Source organism: Nelumbo lutea, chromosome 6, assembly GCF_056320005.1.
Source record: "Nelumbo lutea isolate HS-2025 chromosome 6, American lotus-T2T, whole genome shotgun sequence".
Classification (NCBI taxonomy): Eukaryota; Viridiplantae; Streptophyta; class Magnoliopsida; order Proteales; family Nelumbonaceae; genus Nelumbo; species Nelumbo lutea.
The window spans coordinates 11,673,773-11,695,417 of NC_142689.1; the positions used below are offsets into that span (position 1 = coordinate 11,673,773).

Here is a 21,645-nt window from a genome sequence, read left to right on the forward strand (position 1 = left end):
ATAAGAAAAACAAATTCATCTTATTTTCAATTAATTTCCATTGCTGGCGGAGCAGATGTAAACCCTATGTAGGGGGCAATTGCATTAATTATCAAGGTTATACACACACAGTTCTTTATTGGTGAGTGAAATTGACTATACCTCTATATAAAATGAGCTTAGTCATTAAAAAACCTTTTGATTGATGACTTTTTCATTCAGAAACTAAGTAATAATTCATTCATTCAGCATACTATTGCATTACTTTGTCTCTGACGAAGAATCTTATGACAACATTATCTTAAAAGGCATGGTAACATTTGAAGTAGCTGAACCCTTACTTTTGTTTTTTGGGCTGTGTTTGGAAACGGTGCAAATAAGTATGAATACAAATATGTAAAGTGTAAAATGGTTCATATAAATTATAAAGTTGGGTTAGTTTTGTATTGACAAATTTATCTTCTTACCAAATAGATTTTTATCTATAATGGATGCAAACAAGAATTTCAATAAAGCATATGCTTTTTTTTATTAAACGCTCACTTGAATGCAGATGTACTTCTTTTTTATTGATGTACTTCTACATCTTATTATCAATGTAAATATGCATTGATACATCATTTGTCAATGCGTAAACGTAATGTTGCCAAACACAAGCAAAAGTGAACCAAAGTGCAAATTTACCATGAACTGGGATGTACACTCCATTTAAACTGTTTCCAAATACAACCTTAGGCTGTGTTTGGAAATGATGCAAATAAGTGTGAATGCAAATATGCAGTATGTAAAATGATTCATATAAATTGTAAAATTGAGTTAGTTTTGCACTGACAAATTTACCTTTTTTCCAAACAGACTTTTAGCTATAATGGATGCAGATATGAATTCCAATAAAACATTTTTTTTTATCAAAAGCTCACTTGAATACAAATTTACTTCTTTTTAATTGATTTATTATCAATATAAATATGCATTAATTTTACATAAATGTAATGTTGCAAAATACAGGCAAAAATAAACTAAAGTACAAATTTACCCTAAACCGAGATTTATACTTCATTTACATCGTTTCCAAACACAACCTTAGTGAAAATCCATTAAATAGGTCGTAAATGATGACAAATTTTGATAGTATATTAAATGGCATAGTGGGTATTAAACCGAAACAAAAAGAGTGGCATAATGGGTTAATTAATTACTACTGCTTTAAATAATTTATTATATCATCGTCACAAAACCTTGTTCCGACCATGCGGAGTGAGTTATATGAATATTATTTCATCATTCTGTTTTATTTAATGATACATCTATCTTAAAAAGTAGCGCTTAAATTAATTTTTATTAAATCATTTATTACTATTTTAACTCATGTCCTTTTTTATTTAAAAACTTTAAGCGGATTCCCTACGAGCAAAAATTTTGCAAAACATTTTAAAAATGTAAAATTCAGTAACGTATTAGAAACATCTTTTCATGCATATATGTGTAGAAAATATTCTTAATATATAATTGGATGTTATGCATAATGCTCCAAATTTAACTCACGGGTCTAAATATTTATTATATTATTATTTTTGTCTATTAATACTCAAAACAATAAATCCTTTAAACATGAGATGACTGGTATCCATGTCTATAATGTCAGAATGCTATTAGGGAATGGCAGCAAAAAATAAGAATGGTATTAGGGCATGGTTTTCAAAACCGGATTGGATCAGATGGTCGGACTAGAAAATTTGAGAATCGATCGTTTGATTAGTTTCATTTTCTTCAAAATCACTTTTTTTTTAAAACCGTTAATTTTGAACAATAAACCGTTGAACTGGCCGATTAACTATTTGAACTGTTTTGACCGTTTTCAAATTTTCAATGTTTTTAATTTTTTATTAGAATGAGTCAATCGTTCGAATTAAATGATCGAATCGTTCAAACCAATAACCGGATCCCTGACCGGTTCGATTTTAAAAACTATGTATTAGGGTATTTTTAATTGAACGAAAATCATCAAATTGTCAGGTCGGGCCAACGAGGTCCAGGCCAAACAAGACTTCAATTATTGTCAATAAAATGGGGGGGGGGGGGGGGGCACGTGCATATGCCTGGAATTATCCCATGTAAGAAAGGGAGAAGGGAGAAAGTGGACAAACAAACCAGTCAACTTTCCACCTTACAAAAAAGGATTCTTCTCTCTCCGTGAAAGGAGAACACTACCTGCCATGGGACCCGCAATCCGATCTGGCAGAATCTTTTGTCGCTTAGCCTCTGCCCACCGTTAATTTCTAGACGCAAGTCCATCTCTAAATAATTCCCGATGCCATTTGCTTTATTGAGAATCCTGAAAACGTCGACAGAGCCCAGCTTTGTACTCTACTTTCCTGCGGGCCCCCAAATTATGGACTTTAAATGGGCCGAAAATAGAGAAAGTCCAGCTATCAGATGGCCACATCACAACCCACAGCCGTCAAACTGACTGGCTTGATATTTGGGCCTGTGGTCCACGTAGGTGTTGGTCCCCGACCGTCAATTTCTGCTAACGATCAGAATAAAGTGATGAGGTCACGCTGTGACCACTATAGCCTACAGGTGTACTGGCCTAATAGGATGGGTCCAGGATCCTAAAATATGGATGCGAATATTACAATATTCTGTTTAGATTGGATCATTTCTATAGTATTTACACGTGCACTCTGCCGGTAGCATGTATTTACACATGCACTATGTCAATCTCTGTCGTCTCTCTTATCAATTTAGTTTTTCCTCAATCTCACTCGTTCTGCTGTTCGGTTAATTTTTCCTACTCCCTTATCATTTCATTCAAACGAACTCTCATTCTCTCTCTTAATCAAATTTTCATTTTTTCTCAATTTCTACTATTATTTTTCTCTCCCGTTTCCGTTCTCTTTCTTGTTTTTTTTTCTTATACATTTATGTGATATTACCGCACCATATTAAAGAACAAAAATCAAATTGGTATGATTTTAATTTCCTCGGCCCAATTTAGTAAAAATTTATAAGAAACTCTTTGCTTTATATCTACACCAATTTAATAGAAGTTTATAATTTGATTGTATAAGTGGCTGGTCTTATATTTTATTATACAATTTGATTAATATGGTCTATGTGTGTAAGAAAAAAAAAAGAACAAGAGGAATGGGAGAGAGATTGAGAGAGGAGCGATCAATAGAGAGAGAGAGAGAGAATGAGAGATTGCTCGAGAAAAAGAATGAGAGAGATTGCAAGAGAATGATAAATTGACACATACATACAAAGATTGACAAAGGTGAAGTAAATATGGAAACCGAAAATCATTTTTGTTTATTTTCAAATCATACAATTGTTGAGCAGAGAGAGACGACTGTGAGTGTGAGAGCAAGGAGATTGAAAGACAAGCGGAATGTGTTAGAAATTGAAAAAACATTAAGGACAATTTTGATATAAGTTTTTTGCTGTATCTAACATGGGCCAATATTGTTAAATTGACAACAACCACATAAGCCTTCAATGACATGACAAAGGGGAATAAATATGGATGATCATAAGAAGAAGCAACCCATTGGGTGATGAGAGGGGGGGGGGGGTTACATGGAATAATGTATCATAAGTGAGGATTTTTTTACCATAGAGGGGAGTAGGGGGCCATGGCTTCCCTGGGTCTCACCTCGTAACCAATGAGCTGAATTTTCATCAAAATCCATAAAGTTTTAATTGATCAAAGATTTTTAGGTATTATGTATTTTTTACGTCATAAATTTTTTCTTAAAAGTTAAATTTAAGTATCATATATGATATATGATTAATACTTTGTTGTCACATGCTTTTATACTAATAAAAGTTAAATTCAAATACCACATCTCATATATAATTAATATTTACTTGCAAATACAATCTTACATGAGTTAAAGTTAGTTAATTAATTCATAAATTGTCTTTAAAGACCTTTGTTGGCTGATTGATCCATCATGGAATCCCAAAACTGGATTTTAAATGACGATTCTTCAAATTGGATTTTAAATTAGTTTATCGTTTCAAGCTTATAATTAACATGAATAGGTTAACATATTAAACATGTGTTATAACCTTCTTCTTATTACCTTTTTCACATTTTGCTTTGTTAAAGTTGATTGAATGGTGAAACCAGTAGACCTACGATTTAGAACATTGTAAGACAAAGATGGGCTTTCATTGAAAAAAGGTGCTGTCATTAAATTCCAGGAATCCCAAATCATCTCTCTTTGATTCCCATTGAGATAAGGTGGCCCCTCCTTAGCAACTATAATGATGAAATTAAACCAATGTTTTTAACCTGTTATTGATTCGGTCGGTCGAACCATCTGAACCATTATTTAGCTAAGATTTTGGGTCTGATTCTATCAAGACCCGTCATATGGTTAATAACCATTGATTTAGTCAAGAACCTTTTGACCCAGCCGGTTCAACCGTTGATCCGTTCGACCTAGTCACCGAGTCATAGGTTATACACTCAATGTATTAAACTTTTAGAGACCATAACTTTGCACTCCGATGTTTGATTGGTGTGTGTGCATTTTTTTTAAATTTTGGGTAACTTTTCGAGATCTATGCATCCCAGTAGGTGCCTTACCCCACTATTTTCGCAAAAAAACATTTTTTTAGCCTCAAATTACAATTTTTAATTTTTTTATAAATAAAAATTAAAAACTAAACTAAAAAATATAAATTAAATATAAAACTATATATAACATATCTGAAACATATTTATATATTATTTATTGATAATATATATATATATATATATATATTTATGATGACATGGCACAGTCTGAACCATTCAGTTGACTGGTTGAACCAGTGACGCACGACCTGAGCGTAACGCATGGCATTGAGACAAATTCAAAGCGTAACGAATTGTTCTAGCTAGGATTTTACTTATAGAGACCCTCAAATTGTTCAAGCATTTTCTACAGAAAAATGCCTTTCTCAGTTTTCAAACACTCTTTTTGGTTAAGCCACTTGGAAAACACCTGAATTTGACCGTTTGCATTATTATTAGAAAGCAGTGCCACCATCTAAAAAAACGACAGCATTTCTTGTCTGGAGACAAGGAGGGAGGATTAATGTTCTTGCCTGTTTGCCTATCACATTTGATGTAGGCTTTTTACCCATATCCGGCTATTTTTTGCTACTTCAAGAAGATAATATTTAATTAAAAACATTTTTTAATTATATTTATTTTAACTTTTTTAGTGTGTTGGGCAGTTAAGAAAAAAATGTTATAAATACATATACTCAATGAATGAGTGATAAAATAGGGATATGAAATGGGAATCGGATGGGTTATTCTAATTCCAATTATTTGGTTGGGCAGAATTTGAATCCCATTCTTATTTATGATGGAATGACATTTTTCATTTGAGGGAATGAAGATTCCCTTTTCCATCATTTGGGAATGAAATCCCATTCCAACTCACTTCAATGTTCATTAAGATAACTATCTAAACTAAACAAACTATGGGAATAGACCATTCTGATTCTGATTCTGGCAGATTTGATTCTAATTCGGATTCCAATACCTACTACTAATCAAGCAGACCCGAAATGATAGGGTGGAACTTAGGAATGACTCCAATAGGTGATAAAATAAGAGAAAGTAGATTGAAATGATTTGGTCAAGTGCATCATTATAGAAGACTATATACAACAACTATTAGAAAAAGTGGTCTATTACTTGTGGAAGGCAAGTTGGGGGCATACCAAAAAGGACTTGGGTGGAATAAATAATAAATGATTTAAGCGCCGATAATTTAACAATGGATATGGTAGTGGGTGTGTCAAAGATACCCAAAAATTAAAGGCCCAATCTGGCATCCAATCCGATTCTCATATTTGGATTATGTATTTATGTAATTGGTTTGGATCCAGATGTTACAATATACATTCGATTAATAATTGATCAAATTCAGATTTGACCCCATCCGTTCCAACTAAAATCTAAATATGATCATATTATAATATTTATTAATTTTAATATATAAATTCTATATATTGAAAATTGTACAAATATATTTATATATATTATATTATATGAATTTTTATATACAATAAACTTAGTATATTATATTTATTATATATAAAAGTTGAAAAAGAAATATATTTTTTAATTTTTTGATATTTTAGAAAATTTAAAGTGAAGTCAGATTAAACCCAAGTGTCTTTAAATCTGATTGAATTTTGGATCTGATTTTGATGTAGGTTCTTAATATTCGAATCAAATGCTGAGTTTGTTGCATACAATCCAATTATAGCTCTATATTGCAGTAAAGAGAATGGAATGGTGAAACAGGACTCATGTAGCCACCCATATAATTGGGATGAGGCAACATGATAATGATGATGATATATTTTTAGTTTTTTTTTTTTTTTAATTTATTTATAGTTGTGTATCCTCCTTAACTTGCAATGTAAACCTTACAAATGTATGGATGTTGTGGCATGAGTCTAACAAGTCAAATACTTTTTTTTTTTGGAAAATGACTTGCAGAAAATTAAGGAATGCTACTTTTTTTTTTACAAATTTTTGAAAATTATGTGCTATTCATGTGTATGTATTTGTGTATATCTTATGGAGATATCATGTTAAATAATGATACAAATGATGCTTTATGCTTAAAGCTTGTTGGCTTATTAGGTTTTCCATAGTTTTATGGGTTGGTGATCAGTTACAACATGGGAACTTGCCTTTCCACGGTTTGAAACCATGCCTCCTCAATACGGGGGATTGCTTACCAGTCCGGACTGGTAAGGGTGTGAATGGCCAAAATCAAACTGAACGGATTGGACGGATCAAAAAGATATAGTGGATTGGATCAGTTCGGTCCAAAATATTTATTAGATCGGACCGGATTTGGTTGGATTAAGCTAATATCTGGTCCACTGGTATAAGATAAGAATATAGGTGTTAATGGACCGGATTTGTGTTAAAATCAATCTAAATTAAAATCAATTTGAACAAATTGGACAGTCCAAAATAGTCCAAATTATTCGTTGGATTGGATTGGACCTGGTCCATTTGTAATGAACTTACATTGGATTGGATCAGGTTGGACCAAATCTAGTTTAATCAACACCCTTACGGACTGGTTGACCTAAGAATTGGTCATGGCTTTGGATCTAGTTTTAGATAAAAAAACTGTCTGGCTAGAGTTCGGATTGGATGATTGGACCATTTTGACCGGGAAACAGTGGCCAAAGCAATTCTATTTCCTGGTTGGTTTTTAAAACTATTTATTTGGGGAACAATAATTTCTCGTTCGTAATGTGGTTAGAGGTATAAATCAGGCCAGCCAGCCAGACCCGGCATGACAGCCCACGGGCCATGCTAGGCCCGACACTATGGTCCATGCCATGTTGGGTCGGGGGTTTGAGGTCCACGGATTGACACAGCACGACACGAACAACCCGCGGTCTGCATGTCGACATAGCCCCCCTTAAGGCCCAAGTACCCCCAATGGTTAGTTTCAGCTTTTGGGTTTTTTTTTACATAAATACCCCCCCTAACAGCTAAAAAAACTACATGGGGTATTTATGTATTTTGCTTATGAAGAGGAGAAAAATGACATAATTGCCCCCCAACAGCTATATAACAACTAGTATAGGGGAGGCTTTTTGGGTAAAGTTATAAATAACTTTACAATAATCAAAATACCCCTCCTAACAACTAAAAAACAATTAACTTTTAGGGTATTTTGGGTAATTGAATTATTTTCATTTCCTATAAATAGCCTTATGGCCCCTATCCTCCACCATTCTTCTCATCACACCAATTCAACAATCAACATTCATCAATTCTCTTATTCTCTTAATCTCTTCAGTCTTCCCTCTCTCAGCCTCTCTAAGTCTCAATCTCTCATACATTCTCTGCAATTTGAGTGAAATCTGATAGTCTCAATGTCTCATAGTCTAATTGGCTAATTGTCTGGTTCTCCAAGTTAGCAATTTGGGAGGCTTGTAGCCTTGGACGTTGTCACGTTGAAAGGCTTTAACCATTGAAAAATTAAGTTGGGATTCTGAACTGACAATCTGAGGTAAGTCCAATTAAATTAATTTTATTTTTTTAGAATTAGAAAAAAAGGCTAGCTCTTCCCAAAACTCCAAGTTTAGTAGCCCAATTTTGAAAATATTTAAAATAGAGGAAGTTGAGGGGAAGGGGAAAAGAGTAGTTTGCCAAAAATGTAGAAAAGACTTTAGATATTGTAGCAAAGGTGGTATTGGCCATTTGACCAAACATTTTCTCACATGAAAAGGAAGAAGAAATAACCCACAATTTAAATGAATTATTGAAATAATGGAATATAAATTTTAAAAATATTGGGAGAAGTTGAAGAGAACATTTCTTGCCACCAATCCCGCCATGGCACGTGATCTGTGATCTAATAACCCCTCTGGTGTTTATAGGCTACAGTTCCATCGGAGTCTTGCTTAGTTGTTTTAGTATAGGACCTGCAGGTACCACTGTACCAGGGTTGGCTAGATGTCATGAATCATGATGCAAAATATAGATTACAACTTTACAATTACAAGACAAAGGAAGGCATGATACTACTACATATACTAGATATTTCACCTGAAGCAAATGATGAAAGTGTGAATGCTTTCATCATAATGTATATGTAATTTTTTGTTTAAATTGTAAATTTTAACAAATAACCCACGATTTTTTATTTTTTTCAAACTATTGTAAATTTTGTTTTAATTTTATTTAATTTATTTGTTATTAATGTAATTTTGTATTTTCAATTTGTAACTATCTTATATTTTTTATATTTTATTAATTTATTCCATTTTCATATTTCATTCATCCAAGTATGAAGTATGAAGTATCCAACCATTGTATATTTCAATATTTGTATGCTTTATAGTTTGTATCATTATTCATTCAAATTTAAATGAAATGAAATGCCTATTTCAATTTTTTATACTTTTATTTATTTATTTTTTGGGTAATCGTAAATTCGTAATCCATAACCATATCCATATGATTATATCCATTCAATCTAGCTTGGTTCAGCCCAGGCCTAAGGCCCGCCCTATGGCCCAGCCTAGCACAGCCCAAGCCCATGACATGGCCTAAAGCTCGGCTCGGCCCAGGCCCGCGGCACGGCACGGGTCCGCACGGGCTTGGACTGTGGACCGTGCCGGGCCGACCCCCAGAATTTTCACTGGGGAGGGCGGCACAGCCTGTGACGACCTGCACTTTGTGTGGACCGCCCATGGGCCATGCTGTGCCGACCCGACACTACCCACTTTACACCTCTAAATGTGGTGTGTAAATATAAAATCATGTTTGGCACTTGAAATTGAGGCAAATTGGGCTTAGAAGAAAAACATGGGCCTGGGCCTAGGTACTTCTCATCGAACAAACCCAAGTAATTTAGAAGTAGCGTGTTCAAACTTGTTTCGTGACGCCACTGAAGTTTAACCATTCACTTGGTTCTATTTCTATGTGATGCTTGCAGTAAGGTTATCCATGGCGATAACCCCCCCACAATTGATCGAGAAAAGAACACTCATAAACCAATCACTTTGCATCATTTGAACCAAGTCTTTGTTTACAATCACATTATATTTTCTTTATTAATTAGCAGCCATGGCTGCATGAAATCCATTAACTATGGCCTCATTAGGCATGTCTTTTTGTGCAGGTTGTTACTTTTTTAGAAGTTTGGCAGCGCGTATTTTCGTTTTTTTCCGTTTGGTTGGAAAAAGATCTAGCTTCTTAATATCACAACCTCGAAAAAATGTGGGAATTCCGTTTTGGATCACTTTGAAAAAATGTCTTAACCAAACGTTTTTTAAATTGTTAAGATCTTAATGCAAAAGCTCATATTATCTTTTAACTGTCAAATCTATCAGAAGATCTAAAAAACACTTAAGAAATCGCTTCTATGAGAATGCATCAAACTTACAATTAAGACTGGCTTGTTATGTCATCACCAATGTCCCGGACAACCATCATTGATGGGAGCACGACGGCAGCCAATGGTTTGTTCTCTTGTCCACCACTTTCATCGATGATCAGCCTAAGGCCATTAAGCTCAAGCTTTCCATGGTGGCCGCTTACTACCACTATTGGTGTTGGACAATCAAGTAATTCCTGCAAATTAAAATATGAAACCTCCAAGCATTAATTCATATCCCAAGCAAGAGAAGTCACCCCTTTCATCAAAACGTAGCCCAATCAAAGAAAAACCAACAAAGCTAGCTACAACCTGTGGGATATCTAGAACACTACTACTCCCAGTGAGAGCAACGATCTTAGGTTGGCTTGTGTCCCTGGTTCTCAAAAGCTTGATGAGCTGTTCTGGGACTCCTTTCGTTTTCTTCAAACCTGCATGAACAGCTATCAATTTGCAGTATTTTCTTCCTTCTGAAGTCTCAATGCAGACATCATCCTGTAAAGTAAATAGCAATCAACAATCTCTACTCAGCTATATATATATATATATTCAAAAGACCCGCGGAGGGGGAGTAACCTCTTCATGGATTCAAACCAATTCAGCCAGGAACTTCTTGTGTTCTTCGGGTACAGTTTTAACCAAGTCTGCAGAAATAGACGGAGTAATTGGTTAATTTCATTTGCACTGATGTAAAATGCAGAGAATTCCAAATAGACTGAGTGCAAATTCTAATTTACTTTTGTTTGCGAGAAGTAAAATGATTGGGAATAGGATAGGATGGTGGTGATCATTTCCAATCCTGTCCAACCGGTTCGAAAATTTTCAGGCTGGGTCTCGGTTTTCTCTGCAGGCACAGTATGTAATATATTAATGTATCACATATGTAATATTTTATATTCATGTAAATTATAACATATATAATATGTCATAAAGTATATTAAATATAACCATTTAGTGATATAAGGCCCAAACCCTGACCCTGGCCTGTCTCGAAAAACCAAACCGAACTGAGAAAAAGCCAAATAAAAAATGTGGTTAATCATATAATTTTATGTATATCATATATCATATTTATTAATTATATATAATTATATATTTATAATATATTATAAATATAAAAAAATAAAAGATAAAGAATCGATCAAAAATCAAAACTAGTAATACCTACACTGTGGGGGTACCCTTACTGCATTGGACTGGGGCTATAGCCCTAATCATAGATGCTAAGCTTAACTTGAACCCAATCCAGCCCATCCCATAATTACCTCTAGTGTGATAAAAATGATGTGATTCACACTTTATAAATGACAAGAAAAATAAGGTGGGAGGAAGGTGGTGAAAATTTTATTTTTATCAAAATAAAGTGATAAATTTTGTATCAATTATTTTAGATGCAAAATTTATACAAAATAAAAGTGCAAATTACAATCACAAACGAATAGAGGCAAAACTGATCGAACCGGGTAGAGAGACATACCTGCAGAACCATGGGGAACCCCATAAGACTGGAATGTGGGTGCAGAGTCAAAGATGGAACCCTTGCAGTCTGGAAAATCAACGGAGCCACCTCAGAGTCTCTCTTGAAGATGCATGTTTTCATACCCAGCTCCCTTATACCACCCTTCTGCTCGAACCCCTTCCACGTCTCGGCGAACGTCGATCCATTGGGCGGTGGAGGGAGCACCCCTATAAAAACAGCTAAGGCGAGGTCATGATTCCCAGAGATAGAGACATGGGTTTGCTTCGGATACCTGGAAGGGAGTGAGATCAAGAAGTCGATCACACTTCGAGTATCGGGGCCTCGGTCGCAGTAGTCGTCCAAGAAGATGATCAGCGCGGTCTGGAACGAAGGTGGGCCGATTACGATTTCGAGATTGGACCCGAGCTTCTGGAGCCTCGAGATATGGCCATGGAGGTCGCCTATGCAGCAGACTATCCTCTCGTTCGTGGAGACTTGTGGTTCTGTTCTGTTGGTCTCTCTTGCTCTACCATTTTCAAAGGTTCGTGTGAAAGCTCCAAACTACGAACAAGAAGCTCAAACGTCAAACCGATCAATCTGATCGGTTGTTATTTGTTAATACCAGCAGTGTGATCAAAGTACTGACAAAGGAAACAGAAGGAAGGTGGGAAAAGCCTAAAGTGGAGGCTCCGCCTATCTGGAAGAGCCACTTGGAGGAGTTTCATTGGTGTCTCCACAAAAAGTTGTTCAGATTTCAGAATGAAAAAGAAATGAAAGGCATGATTGGAATAGTGAGGTGTTTTGACTTTTGACCGATTAAAGCCACCCCCCCTTTCGGCCTTTCCCAGTGAATTTGATCAAAAACCACCAGTTTGATTGGTTCGATGGAAAAAGAAAATAACAGAAAATTGAGGGGGAAAAGTTATTAAAGGATTACGTGAAATTCCTCTACAACTTTTCTGTTTCTATTATCTCCTGTCAAACCAAACACTGCATTAAGGGGGAAAAAATAACCGAGCAATAAAACTTGCACCTTCCGCAAGGGAGATTGACAACTAGGGGGCATTTGGCGTTTTACAATAATAATGTTTTTTTATTTGCTTTTGAAATTGCAACAATAGCATAAAAAACAAAAATATGTTTTTGAATTAAGCTTTTTGTTTTGAAAAGGTTTGGAAATTTTTGGGTATCCAATCCATCCTGATCCTAATACAGCCCGTTTATCAAAATCGGATTTGGGATGAGTTTGAATTTTGACCTTATAATACTCAATACCACCGAACTTGATTATAATAATTGTCTTATCTCATCATTCTTTGTAATGTCAAATATTATAATTATATATGTTAATTCTTTTTTGAATGTGGTTGATTGATAATGAATATTTTGAAACTTTACTATATATGTTGGGTGCTGATTGATGAGGAGTGAGGAATGAGCAAAATATTTTGGGACAATGATTGTTCAGCCCACTATCAGAATTCTTAGTTTTATTGTACAGTTGGGATAAGTGCCAGCTTGGAATTGATGCCAATGCATTGATGGGTATTGGTGTTTAGGGTGGGGTGTTTGACATTTTGAATTGTTGTAGGTCTATAGTAGGGTGTAGTGTATTTTTCTGATTTTTTTTTTTTTGGTTTTTAATGATTTGTTGGTACTACTTGATAGTTGACACTACCAATTTAAACCCATCAAATTAAACAATATTTGGGTGGAACGGGTTGTTATAGGTTTAACATGATTAAATGATAAATGGGTAAGATGTGTCATGGCGAGTTTGGGAAATTGGGAGAACAAAAATTAAATGGGAAGAACAATTTTCATAAGTAACCTACCCATTACTTACATGTTTTTTAAACCATCAAAATGATGGTTTTTAAAACAAAAATAAATTTTGTAGTATAAAAACTATATAATTTATGGAACATGATATTAAATAATCAAATAAAAACATTTTCTTTAAACTAAAAAAATTCAAGAAAAATTCTCAAAAAAAGATCAAGAGCATATTTATGGTTGTAGTTTTGAAAAAATAATAGACAACTAAGGTGGTGCTTGATAAATCGAAAATCTAAAATCTAAAATTTTAAAAAGATATTAAAAATGTCTGAAATCTGAAAAGAGACATAAATGCTTTTCGACTTTTTAGAGGTTCTGAATAGAGAACATTGTTTGTGTTGGATCAAACCTTCAACATCTGAAATTTTCTAATTTTACTATTTTACCCCTAAAACAAACTATTTGGTAATTTTGAGTTCAATTTGTACTATTTCATAAAAAATAATTTATTAAATTCAAAATAATATAAAAATATATAATTAAATTATTAAAATAAGAATAAAATTGAAAATACATATAAATTTATAAATTAAAGATAAATTATTAAAAGTTAAAAAAATAATGAAAATAGTAATAAAGTCCATGAATAATTAAAAACTATTTAATAATTATAAAATTAATATCTTAAAACTATTAAAATATTTAATATTTAATAAAAATTAAAATAATTCATATAATAAAAAATATAAAAAAATAAAAAATAATTTACTAAATAAGAATAAAATTGGAAAGTATGTATAGGAAGACAAAGGAGAGGGTGTTAACCGCCGTTGTTGAGAGTTGCAGCTGTAGTGGTGGGAAGATAGGGGAGAGAGACCATAAGCGGCTTATCATGGAAGAAGTGCAAATCAATTTCCCTCTTTCCTTTGTGCGGGATATGAACTCGACCGCAGAGGTTGAAGTCAAAGTTATCATTGAACGGATATTGCCGTAACCAGTCTGTGGTGCTTTCGCCATCACATTGTCGGGGGCATCATTGACATTCATAAACTTCCCAACCGAGACGGATCTGTGGATTTGTGAAGAAGAGGATGTAGAGAACATCGGGGAGGAGGAAGAAGAAGAAGAAGAGGGGTAGAGAGAAAAGGGCGTAGGGAGAAGCTTGTGCGGTTGGTTTGCCATGGTATGCGCTAGGGATAGGACCAGAACTTGGCCCAAAAGTTAAGAAAGCCCAAACTTTTAGGTACAAGCCAACTTGAGGATCAAGAATCCAAATCCAGCCATGTAAAATTGCAGTCTAAATTGGTTTGGGCTTGAGTTGGGCTGCGGAAATTGCACCCCTAATGGGTATCAGTGGAACCACAACTTGTCTACGTGCAACGGTCACATCTGTGTGTATGTATGCTTGTATATCTGATGGAGATATCATGTTAAATAACGATACAAATGATGCTTCATGCTAATTCTTATAGGCTTATTAGGTTTTTCTATAGGTTTATTGAGAATCGAATTAAAAACTAAAAAGGGCCTTAGTACAGATACCTGGATGTTTAATCAAGTCGATATCATAGAATGTAATTGGATCAAATTTTATACAATCTACTCACAACCCTTCCTCCAGTGCCCCCATGCACAACTCATATATCTTTAATTGAGAGTGCTAATAAGTTGTATTATTCTAATCACTTTCCAACCTATTAGCATTCACATCTGTTGGTGACGTGGGCTTAGCACTTTAGCCCCCATAAGGGCCAGGTGTTATGTCACCAAATGTCTCGGACGACCATCATTGATGGGAGCACGACGGCAGCCAATGGTTTTCTCTCTTTTCCACCACTTTCATCGATGATCAGCCTAAGTCCATTAAGCTCAAGCTTTCCATGGTGACCGCTTACCAACATTGTTGGTGTTGGACAATCAACTAGTTCCTGCAAATTAAACATGAAACCTCCAAGCATTAATTCATATCCCAAGCAAGAAGAGTCACCCCTTTCATCAAAATGTAGCCCAATCAAAGAAAAACCAACAAAGCTAGCTACAACCTGTGGGATATCTAGAACATTGCTCCTCCCAGTGAGAGCAACGATCATAGGTTGGCTTGTGTCCCTGGCTCTCAAAAGCTTGAGCTGTTCTTGGACTCCTTTCGTTTTCTCCAAACCTGCATGAACAGCTATCAATTTGTAGTGTTTCCTTCCTTCTGAAGTCTCAATGCAGACATCATCCTGTAAAGTATAGCAATCAATCGACAATCTCTACTCAGCTCTCCTGAGATGAATGATATATATATATATATATATATATATTATCAAAAGACCCGGGGAGGGGGGGATCGAGTAACCTCTTCATGGACCCAAACCAAGTCAGCCAGGAACTTCTTGTGTTCTTCGGGTACAGCTTTAACCAAGTCTGCAGAAATACAAGTGAATCCAAATGGACTATGTGCAAATTCTGATCTACTTTTGCTTTTATATATATATATATATTAACCAGTGGTATCAATTGGGGAAATTGCAAAAACCAGTGATACCTACACCGTGGATATCCCTACTGGCTTGGGCCGGGGCTATAACCCATAGGTGCTAAGCTTAGCTTGCGCCCGGCTCGGCCCATAATCACCCCTACAATGGTAAAAATGGTGTGATCCACAAAGAATCAAGGTAGAGGAAGGTGGTGCAATTTTTTTTTTTTATCAAAAGAAAGTGGCAACTGAACCGGGTGCAAAATTTGTATCCGGTCCATATTGGCAACTGTAAACTGGACAGAGCCTAGAGAGTAGAGAGTAGAGACACACCTGCAGAACCATAGGGAATCCCATAAGACTGGAATGTAGATGCAGCGTTAGAGTCAACGGGGCCACCCCAGAGTCTCCCTTGAAGATGCATGTTTTCATACCCAGCTCCCTTATACCACCCTACTTTCTCACCGTACTGCTCGGACCCCTTCCACGTCTCGGCGAACGTCGATCCGTCGGGCGGTGGAGGGAAAACCCCTATAAACGCAGCGAAGCCGAGATCATGATTCCCAGAGAGAAAGACATGGGTCTGCTTCGGATACCTGGAGGGGAGTGAAATCAAGAAGTCGATCACACTTCGAGTATCGGGGCCTTTGTCGCAGTAGTCGCCCAAGAAGATGATCAGCGCGGTCTGGAATGAAGGCGGGCTGATAACAGTTTCGAGATTGGACCAGAGCTTCTGGAGCTTTGAGATGTGGCCATGGAGGTCGCCTATGCAGCAGACTATCCTCTCGTTCGTGGAGATTTCTGGTTCTGTCGGTCTCCCTTGCTCTCCCATTCAGAGGTTCGTGTGAAAACCCGGAACTACGAACAGGAAGCTCAAACCGATCAATCTGATCGGTTGTTAACACCAGCAGTGGTTGAAGTAACGTTTACTAATAAACTCTAAAAGACTCTAAAATCGTTTTCAACTGAGAAGGAAACAAGGAAAGTGGAAAAAACGAGAAGTGGAGCCTCCGCCTATATGGAAGAGCCGATTGGAGGAGTTAATTGGTGATGTACACCTATCCCCACTTATTTTTGAATCTTTTTGCCAATGAGAGACAAGAAGGATTATTATATGGACGTCTAGTCAGAAGACAAAAAAATCGTTCAGAATGAAAAAGAAAAAATGGAAAAAACTATGGCATAGGAAAGGCATGATAAGAAAAGTAGGAAGGGTTTTGACCAATTAAAGCCACCCACCCCTGCATGGTGACAATAGCTGGTTGGTAAGGTTTTTTGATGACCATAATTCTACAACATTTTCTGTTTATATTATCACCTGTCAAACAAACATAAAACTAATGGTTTGTAGTTGGAATTAGATTTAAAATCCTTCGGAATTGGAATGGTTTATTCCCATAATCTCTGTTTGGTTCAGACAAAAATTATAATGAAAATTGAAATTAGTTGGAATGGGATTTCAATCCCAAGGGAGGGAGAGAGAATGGCCATTTCCTCAAACTGAGAAATGCCATTCCACCATGAATGAAAACTAAGGGGGTGTTTGGCTTTTTACAACAACAATATTTTTCATTTTCATTTGATTTTGAAATTGCAATAGTAGTATAAAAAATGTTTTTGAACTAAGCTTTGTTTTGAAAACCTAAACCCTATAAGGTTCAGGAATTTTTTTGGTATCCAATCCATCTTGACCCTAATACAATCTGTCTATCAGAACCCCATAGGATTTGAAAAAAAGAGCATAGACAACTAAAAACATGGGTTTTGTGTTTTTGTTTTAAGAACTGATTTGTTTTCAAACCAGCTGATTTTGTTTTGTTTTTAGAACTTGCAACCAACAATTCTTATTGGACAACTAAACTATCTCTGCATGCATTGTCCAATTATTAGTCATATGAATGAATCAAATTCTAAAATGCGTCCTTTAGACATAAATTAGGAAAATGGCATCAAGCAGATGTCTGAAGTTAGAATAGATTGGTTCAATCTGAGCTGATCGATTCCAAAGCTCTTCCAATGCCATACATTCCCGAATCATATATTTAACCTTATCAAAAGGAGTGCTTGTTTAATTCAAATATTGCCAAATAAAGATTGTATGAAGCTAAAGTTCAATTACAATACATTCACTAATATTGTCACAGCATGTTAAATCTAGACTTCAAGCAATCACTCTAAATTAAGGCCCTGTTCGTTTGGTAAGTTACTTATGCGGGTAAATGAAATTATTTGGGTAAGTTTTTCATGAAAAACACGTATCCAAGTAAAAACACGTATCCAAGTAAGTGTATTTACCCATGTTCTATTATTTCCTAAGTAAAAAAGCAAATGACCATTTTAACCATAAAAATCCATTATTAAAAGGGGCATTTTTGTCTGTTGAGAACTCCCCCCCTCTCAAAATCCAAAAAACGAACACCCCCTAAGTTTACTTTTTATTAATTAACATTTCATGATCTACACTTTCACAACAAGGTATATTTACCGTCACATTCATCTAAATTAATCTTTTGATGCACAGTGCAGCGGATGCGCCAAAGATTTTGCATACAATTAGTATTTGGTTTAGGTTAAATTAAGCAACCAAACAAGAGGTGGTTTTTCTTTTCTTCTTTTATTTTTCGACCCACAATGTCTATCTATTTTCTACACTCAGGGTTGCTGAGCTCCAACTCTTTACTCAGATTGGAGAAATAGATTTGTCTAAATCATCAGGGTTTAGAGAGTCAGAATTATTGATTTCTCTGAGAAAATGTATTGGGTAAAACAAGGAATGGCAAGACAGAATTCATGTGACCGATCTCATATGATTGGGGTAAGAATTAAATGATGACGATGTCAGAAATCAATTCTAGGCTCAGCTCAAGTCTATCAACCAAGGCTTCGGGTATCATCCAAAATCATGGAAATCAGAACCATAACTCGATTCGGCTTTCAGGAGTCAATCTTTCCAAATGGGATTATATGGACATTTATACAGCTTAAGGGGAGAAAGCGGATTGGAAATTCAGCTCCCTCGGTTGGGTGCTACTGCTAGTGACTTGGTTGTCACGCTGGCCTGTTCCATTGGAAATTCACCTTCTGTTCTGGCTTCTTTTCGATGAATATTATTTTCTTCAGCAAAAAGGGTTCAGGTTCTGTAGCTTCATCCTGCTTATCAGGTATTTTCCCATCAAATAAAAAAGATTAATTTTTATTTTTTTGGTTTATCAATCAGTTTTTTTAATTTTATATAATATTTTTTTTTTCACTTTGTCTGTTTGAGGTGCAACCGTGCAAGCTGAACCATATGCGAATTTTGCATCCAGTTAAGTTTTACATCCGTTTGTTTGTAACAAATTAAATTGGAATGCTAGGAACCAAAAGAACTTGATTTGTCCTATTGGTTTTTCACTTTAACTATTTTATTTGGCCTATAATTATTAAGGTGCTCTTCTCATATATTTTGAACTATAAAAAATAAAATATTTCTTTTTATATTAAATTATTAAATAATTAATAATTTCAGAGGATTGCACCTTTTCCCTCAAGCTAGACTTAATGCCTTGAGGCTTGAGCCATATGCCTCAATTTGATAAGTTTTGAGGCTTACTTAGAAGGAAAATCTGTCCGTTTCACCTAAAGGCTTAACCCTTTTAAACAATAACACTCGCCAGAAGTGCAAATTTTGCATCCCAACCTCCTAGCTCCTACCTTATTTCTCTCTCATATAAAGTGGAGACCACTTCATCGTGCTTCTTACCTCACTCCCAAACAAACAACCTTCCTCCTACTTCCATTCTCTTTCGTACAAGGTGGGGATCACATCATTTATTTCCTATTTTACTTCTTACAAACAAATAAGACAAAATAATAGCAAAATAAACCAGAATTTAGACTTCCATGTATTTACACCAGTGCACTGCAAACAGACAGAGCCTTAAGAACATCAAGTTGATTCCTGTGCTGAGAGTCCAATTGAAATTTAAAACAAGTTAGTCTCTCGCATATTCCTCTTCTAATTCAAATTTTCTCCACATGAAAGATATTTGAATTCAAGATCAAATATAAGTCTTGTAACTCCAACTTGCACAGATTTATGTATAGGAAGACCTTTCCAATAACCTTAAAATCTTGCTCTCTGTCCAATCTCCAGTTTCTCCATGGCATTGGTTGAAGGCTGTATCATGGGTTAAACTTCATTGATTATGGTTTCAGACCATAACATCCCCCACCTCCCACCCCCCCCCCAAAAAAAAAAAAAAGAAAAGAAAAACCTGCTGGAAAAAATAGAAGGATCCTGATCCATGACTATTAAGCAGTAGGGTAAGCAGGTATATAAGGACAGCATTCCTCAGATCTTTTTTCATCTACTTTGTTTTTACTTTTAGGCTGTATTTGGTTTAAAAGAAAAGGAAGGGAAATTAAGTCAATTGGAAGAGGTTTCCCTTCCTTTCTTTCAAACCAAACACAGCCTTAAGTTAAACAAAAGCAGAATATATTCACTTACGCCTTCTCATTGCTGGATACAATCACATATGCTTATTTTCCTCATTAATACTGCAAAGGTGTGGAGTTCAGGAGTTAGTTTTGTTTTTCATTTAGCCATTCTTCACTAGGTAATATAACCAAATCAATGGGCTAGCAAAGCTTAACACACAAAGCCACTTTAGTTAATCAAATGCAATTACTTCAACTGACATCATCTTAAAGAGATGTGACCCAACTCAAGGTGCTAGTAGCCTTGTTAAACTCCCATCTTATGCTTTAGGGTGGAAGAGAATTCCTGCAAGTAGGCACTCTAATTTGCATTTCCTGCAACTAGGGAACTGACCAAGGATTTAGTTTTTTTTTTATTATGTAAAATTCTATTGCCTAGTCAGGTGCTTGGGTGGCTAGCCACTCCACTCTTGCCTAGAATTTCCTTTATGCCTTAACAATTATGGCCACTTGATGATGATTTCAGCATCACCTGAATCTAATCATCACTAAAACTGTGGATGTTAAGAATACACATCTGATATTTAAGCAACTAAATTGCAAAAAGAAAAAAAAAAGATCCCTCATTACTTATAATTTTATAAGAAGTTTTTCTTATGGAATAATAAGTCAATGCAAAGACACTTCATTTCAAATGAATAACATATTCAATGAACAACAAAACTTCTCTTTCAAATTGATTATAATGCCTTAGCTATTGATATTACAAGTGTCCCATTATCTTTCAGATAAAGGTCAACAAGATCTTCTATCGTCTACAGTTCAAGATATAATCATCATTTTCATGGAGATAAACATTTGAGACAAATCATCATCCAGGAAAAGAGAACTTCATAGCCACTCCAAGTTGAATTTTTTACTGGACTTGGATGGTCAAGAAGAGCAATATGCATATCCCTGTAGGTTCTTCCGTCTAGCAGTAAATTCCATTCAGCAAAAATTCAAGGTATGTAACATCCAAGAAATAATAACTTTCCATAGTTCCCACAATTTACATGATAAGGTTATCCAACATTTCACAAAAGTGTCTTTCATGTAGAGAAATGCTCTCAGCCTATAATGGTAAAGAACAATCAACTGCAAATAATGTCTGAACAGATGAGAAGGAAAGAGGAACTTGATTCTAAAAGATCACAAAGAATGAGAGGAATAAGAAATTCGTATTAGAAAACAAATTGATGGTAGACACTTGGGTAAATCTTACAGTAGTATGGTTATTGAATTACCAGGGAATCAGGACATCTTTCATAAGAAGAGAGTTTTAACTTTTTTCATAAGTTGAATCCTGTTTGTATTGAAGTATTGAATAAAACTAATAAAAGAGGGTGAGGAACCTTCTCATAAACATTTGCAACCACTTCAAGTGGGGTATAAGCAATGTCTAACATTCCCATATATATGTAAATGATTCCCTGGATATTTCATCTAAGGCATTATGATAAATATGCAATGAATTCAAAGTTGTGAAAAGTAGTTAAAGTGCATCTTTTTATAAAGATAAGGAAACAAAATAATATTTAGACATCAACAAACAGCAAAAATTGAATGTCAAAGCAACC

At 35.2% G+C, this 21,645-nt stretch overlaps 1 protein-coding gene and 1 pseudogene across 3 annotated transcripts; both read right to left on the reverse strand.

Moving 5' to 3' along the window:
- Positions 1-8,154: 8,154 nt before the first annotated feature.
- LOC148847334 (tyrosine-protein phosphatase RLPH2-like) lies at positions 8,155-14,166 on the reverse strand (annotated as a pseudogene). Its single transcript, XR_016100713.1, has 6 exons — positions 14,098-14,166; positions 11,389-11,931; positions 10,488-10,555; positions 10,224-10,406; positions 9,921-10,108; positions 8,155-8,466 (listed from the first exon to the last, which is right to left on the reverse strand). The product of XR_016100713.1 is annotated as a tyrosine-protein phosphatase RLPH2-like (transcript).
- A 436-nt stretch (positions 14,167-14,602) lies between these two features.
- LOC148847335 (tyrosine-protein phosphatase RLPH2-like) lies at positions 14,603-17,794 on the reverse strand. Of its 2 annotated transcripts, XM_088949058.1 has the most exons (4): positions 15,941-16,840; positions 15,488-15,555; positions 15,192-15,371; positions 14,603-15,077 (listed from the first exon to the last, which is right to left on the reverse strand). In XM_088949058.1, exons 1-4 carry the CDS (start codon positions 16,437-16,439, stop codon positions 14,913-14,915), a joined length of 912 nt encoding a protein of 303 aa, XP_088805184.1. In that variant the 5' UTR covers positions 16,440-16,840; the 3' UTR covers positions 14,603-14,912. The 2 variants fall into 2 exon arrangements, with proteins under 2 accessions (XP_088805184.1, XP_088805186.1); XM_088949060.1 differs by lacking the exon at positions 15,488-15,555 and having other exon boundaries at positions 15,192-15,307; positions 15,941-17,794.
- Between the last annotated feature and the right edge of the window lie 3,851 nt (positions 17,795-21,645).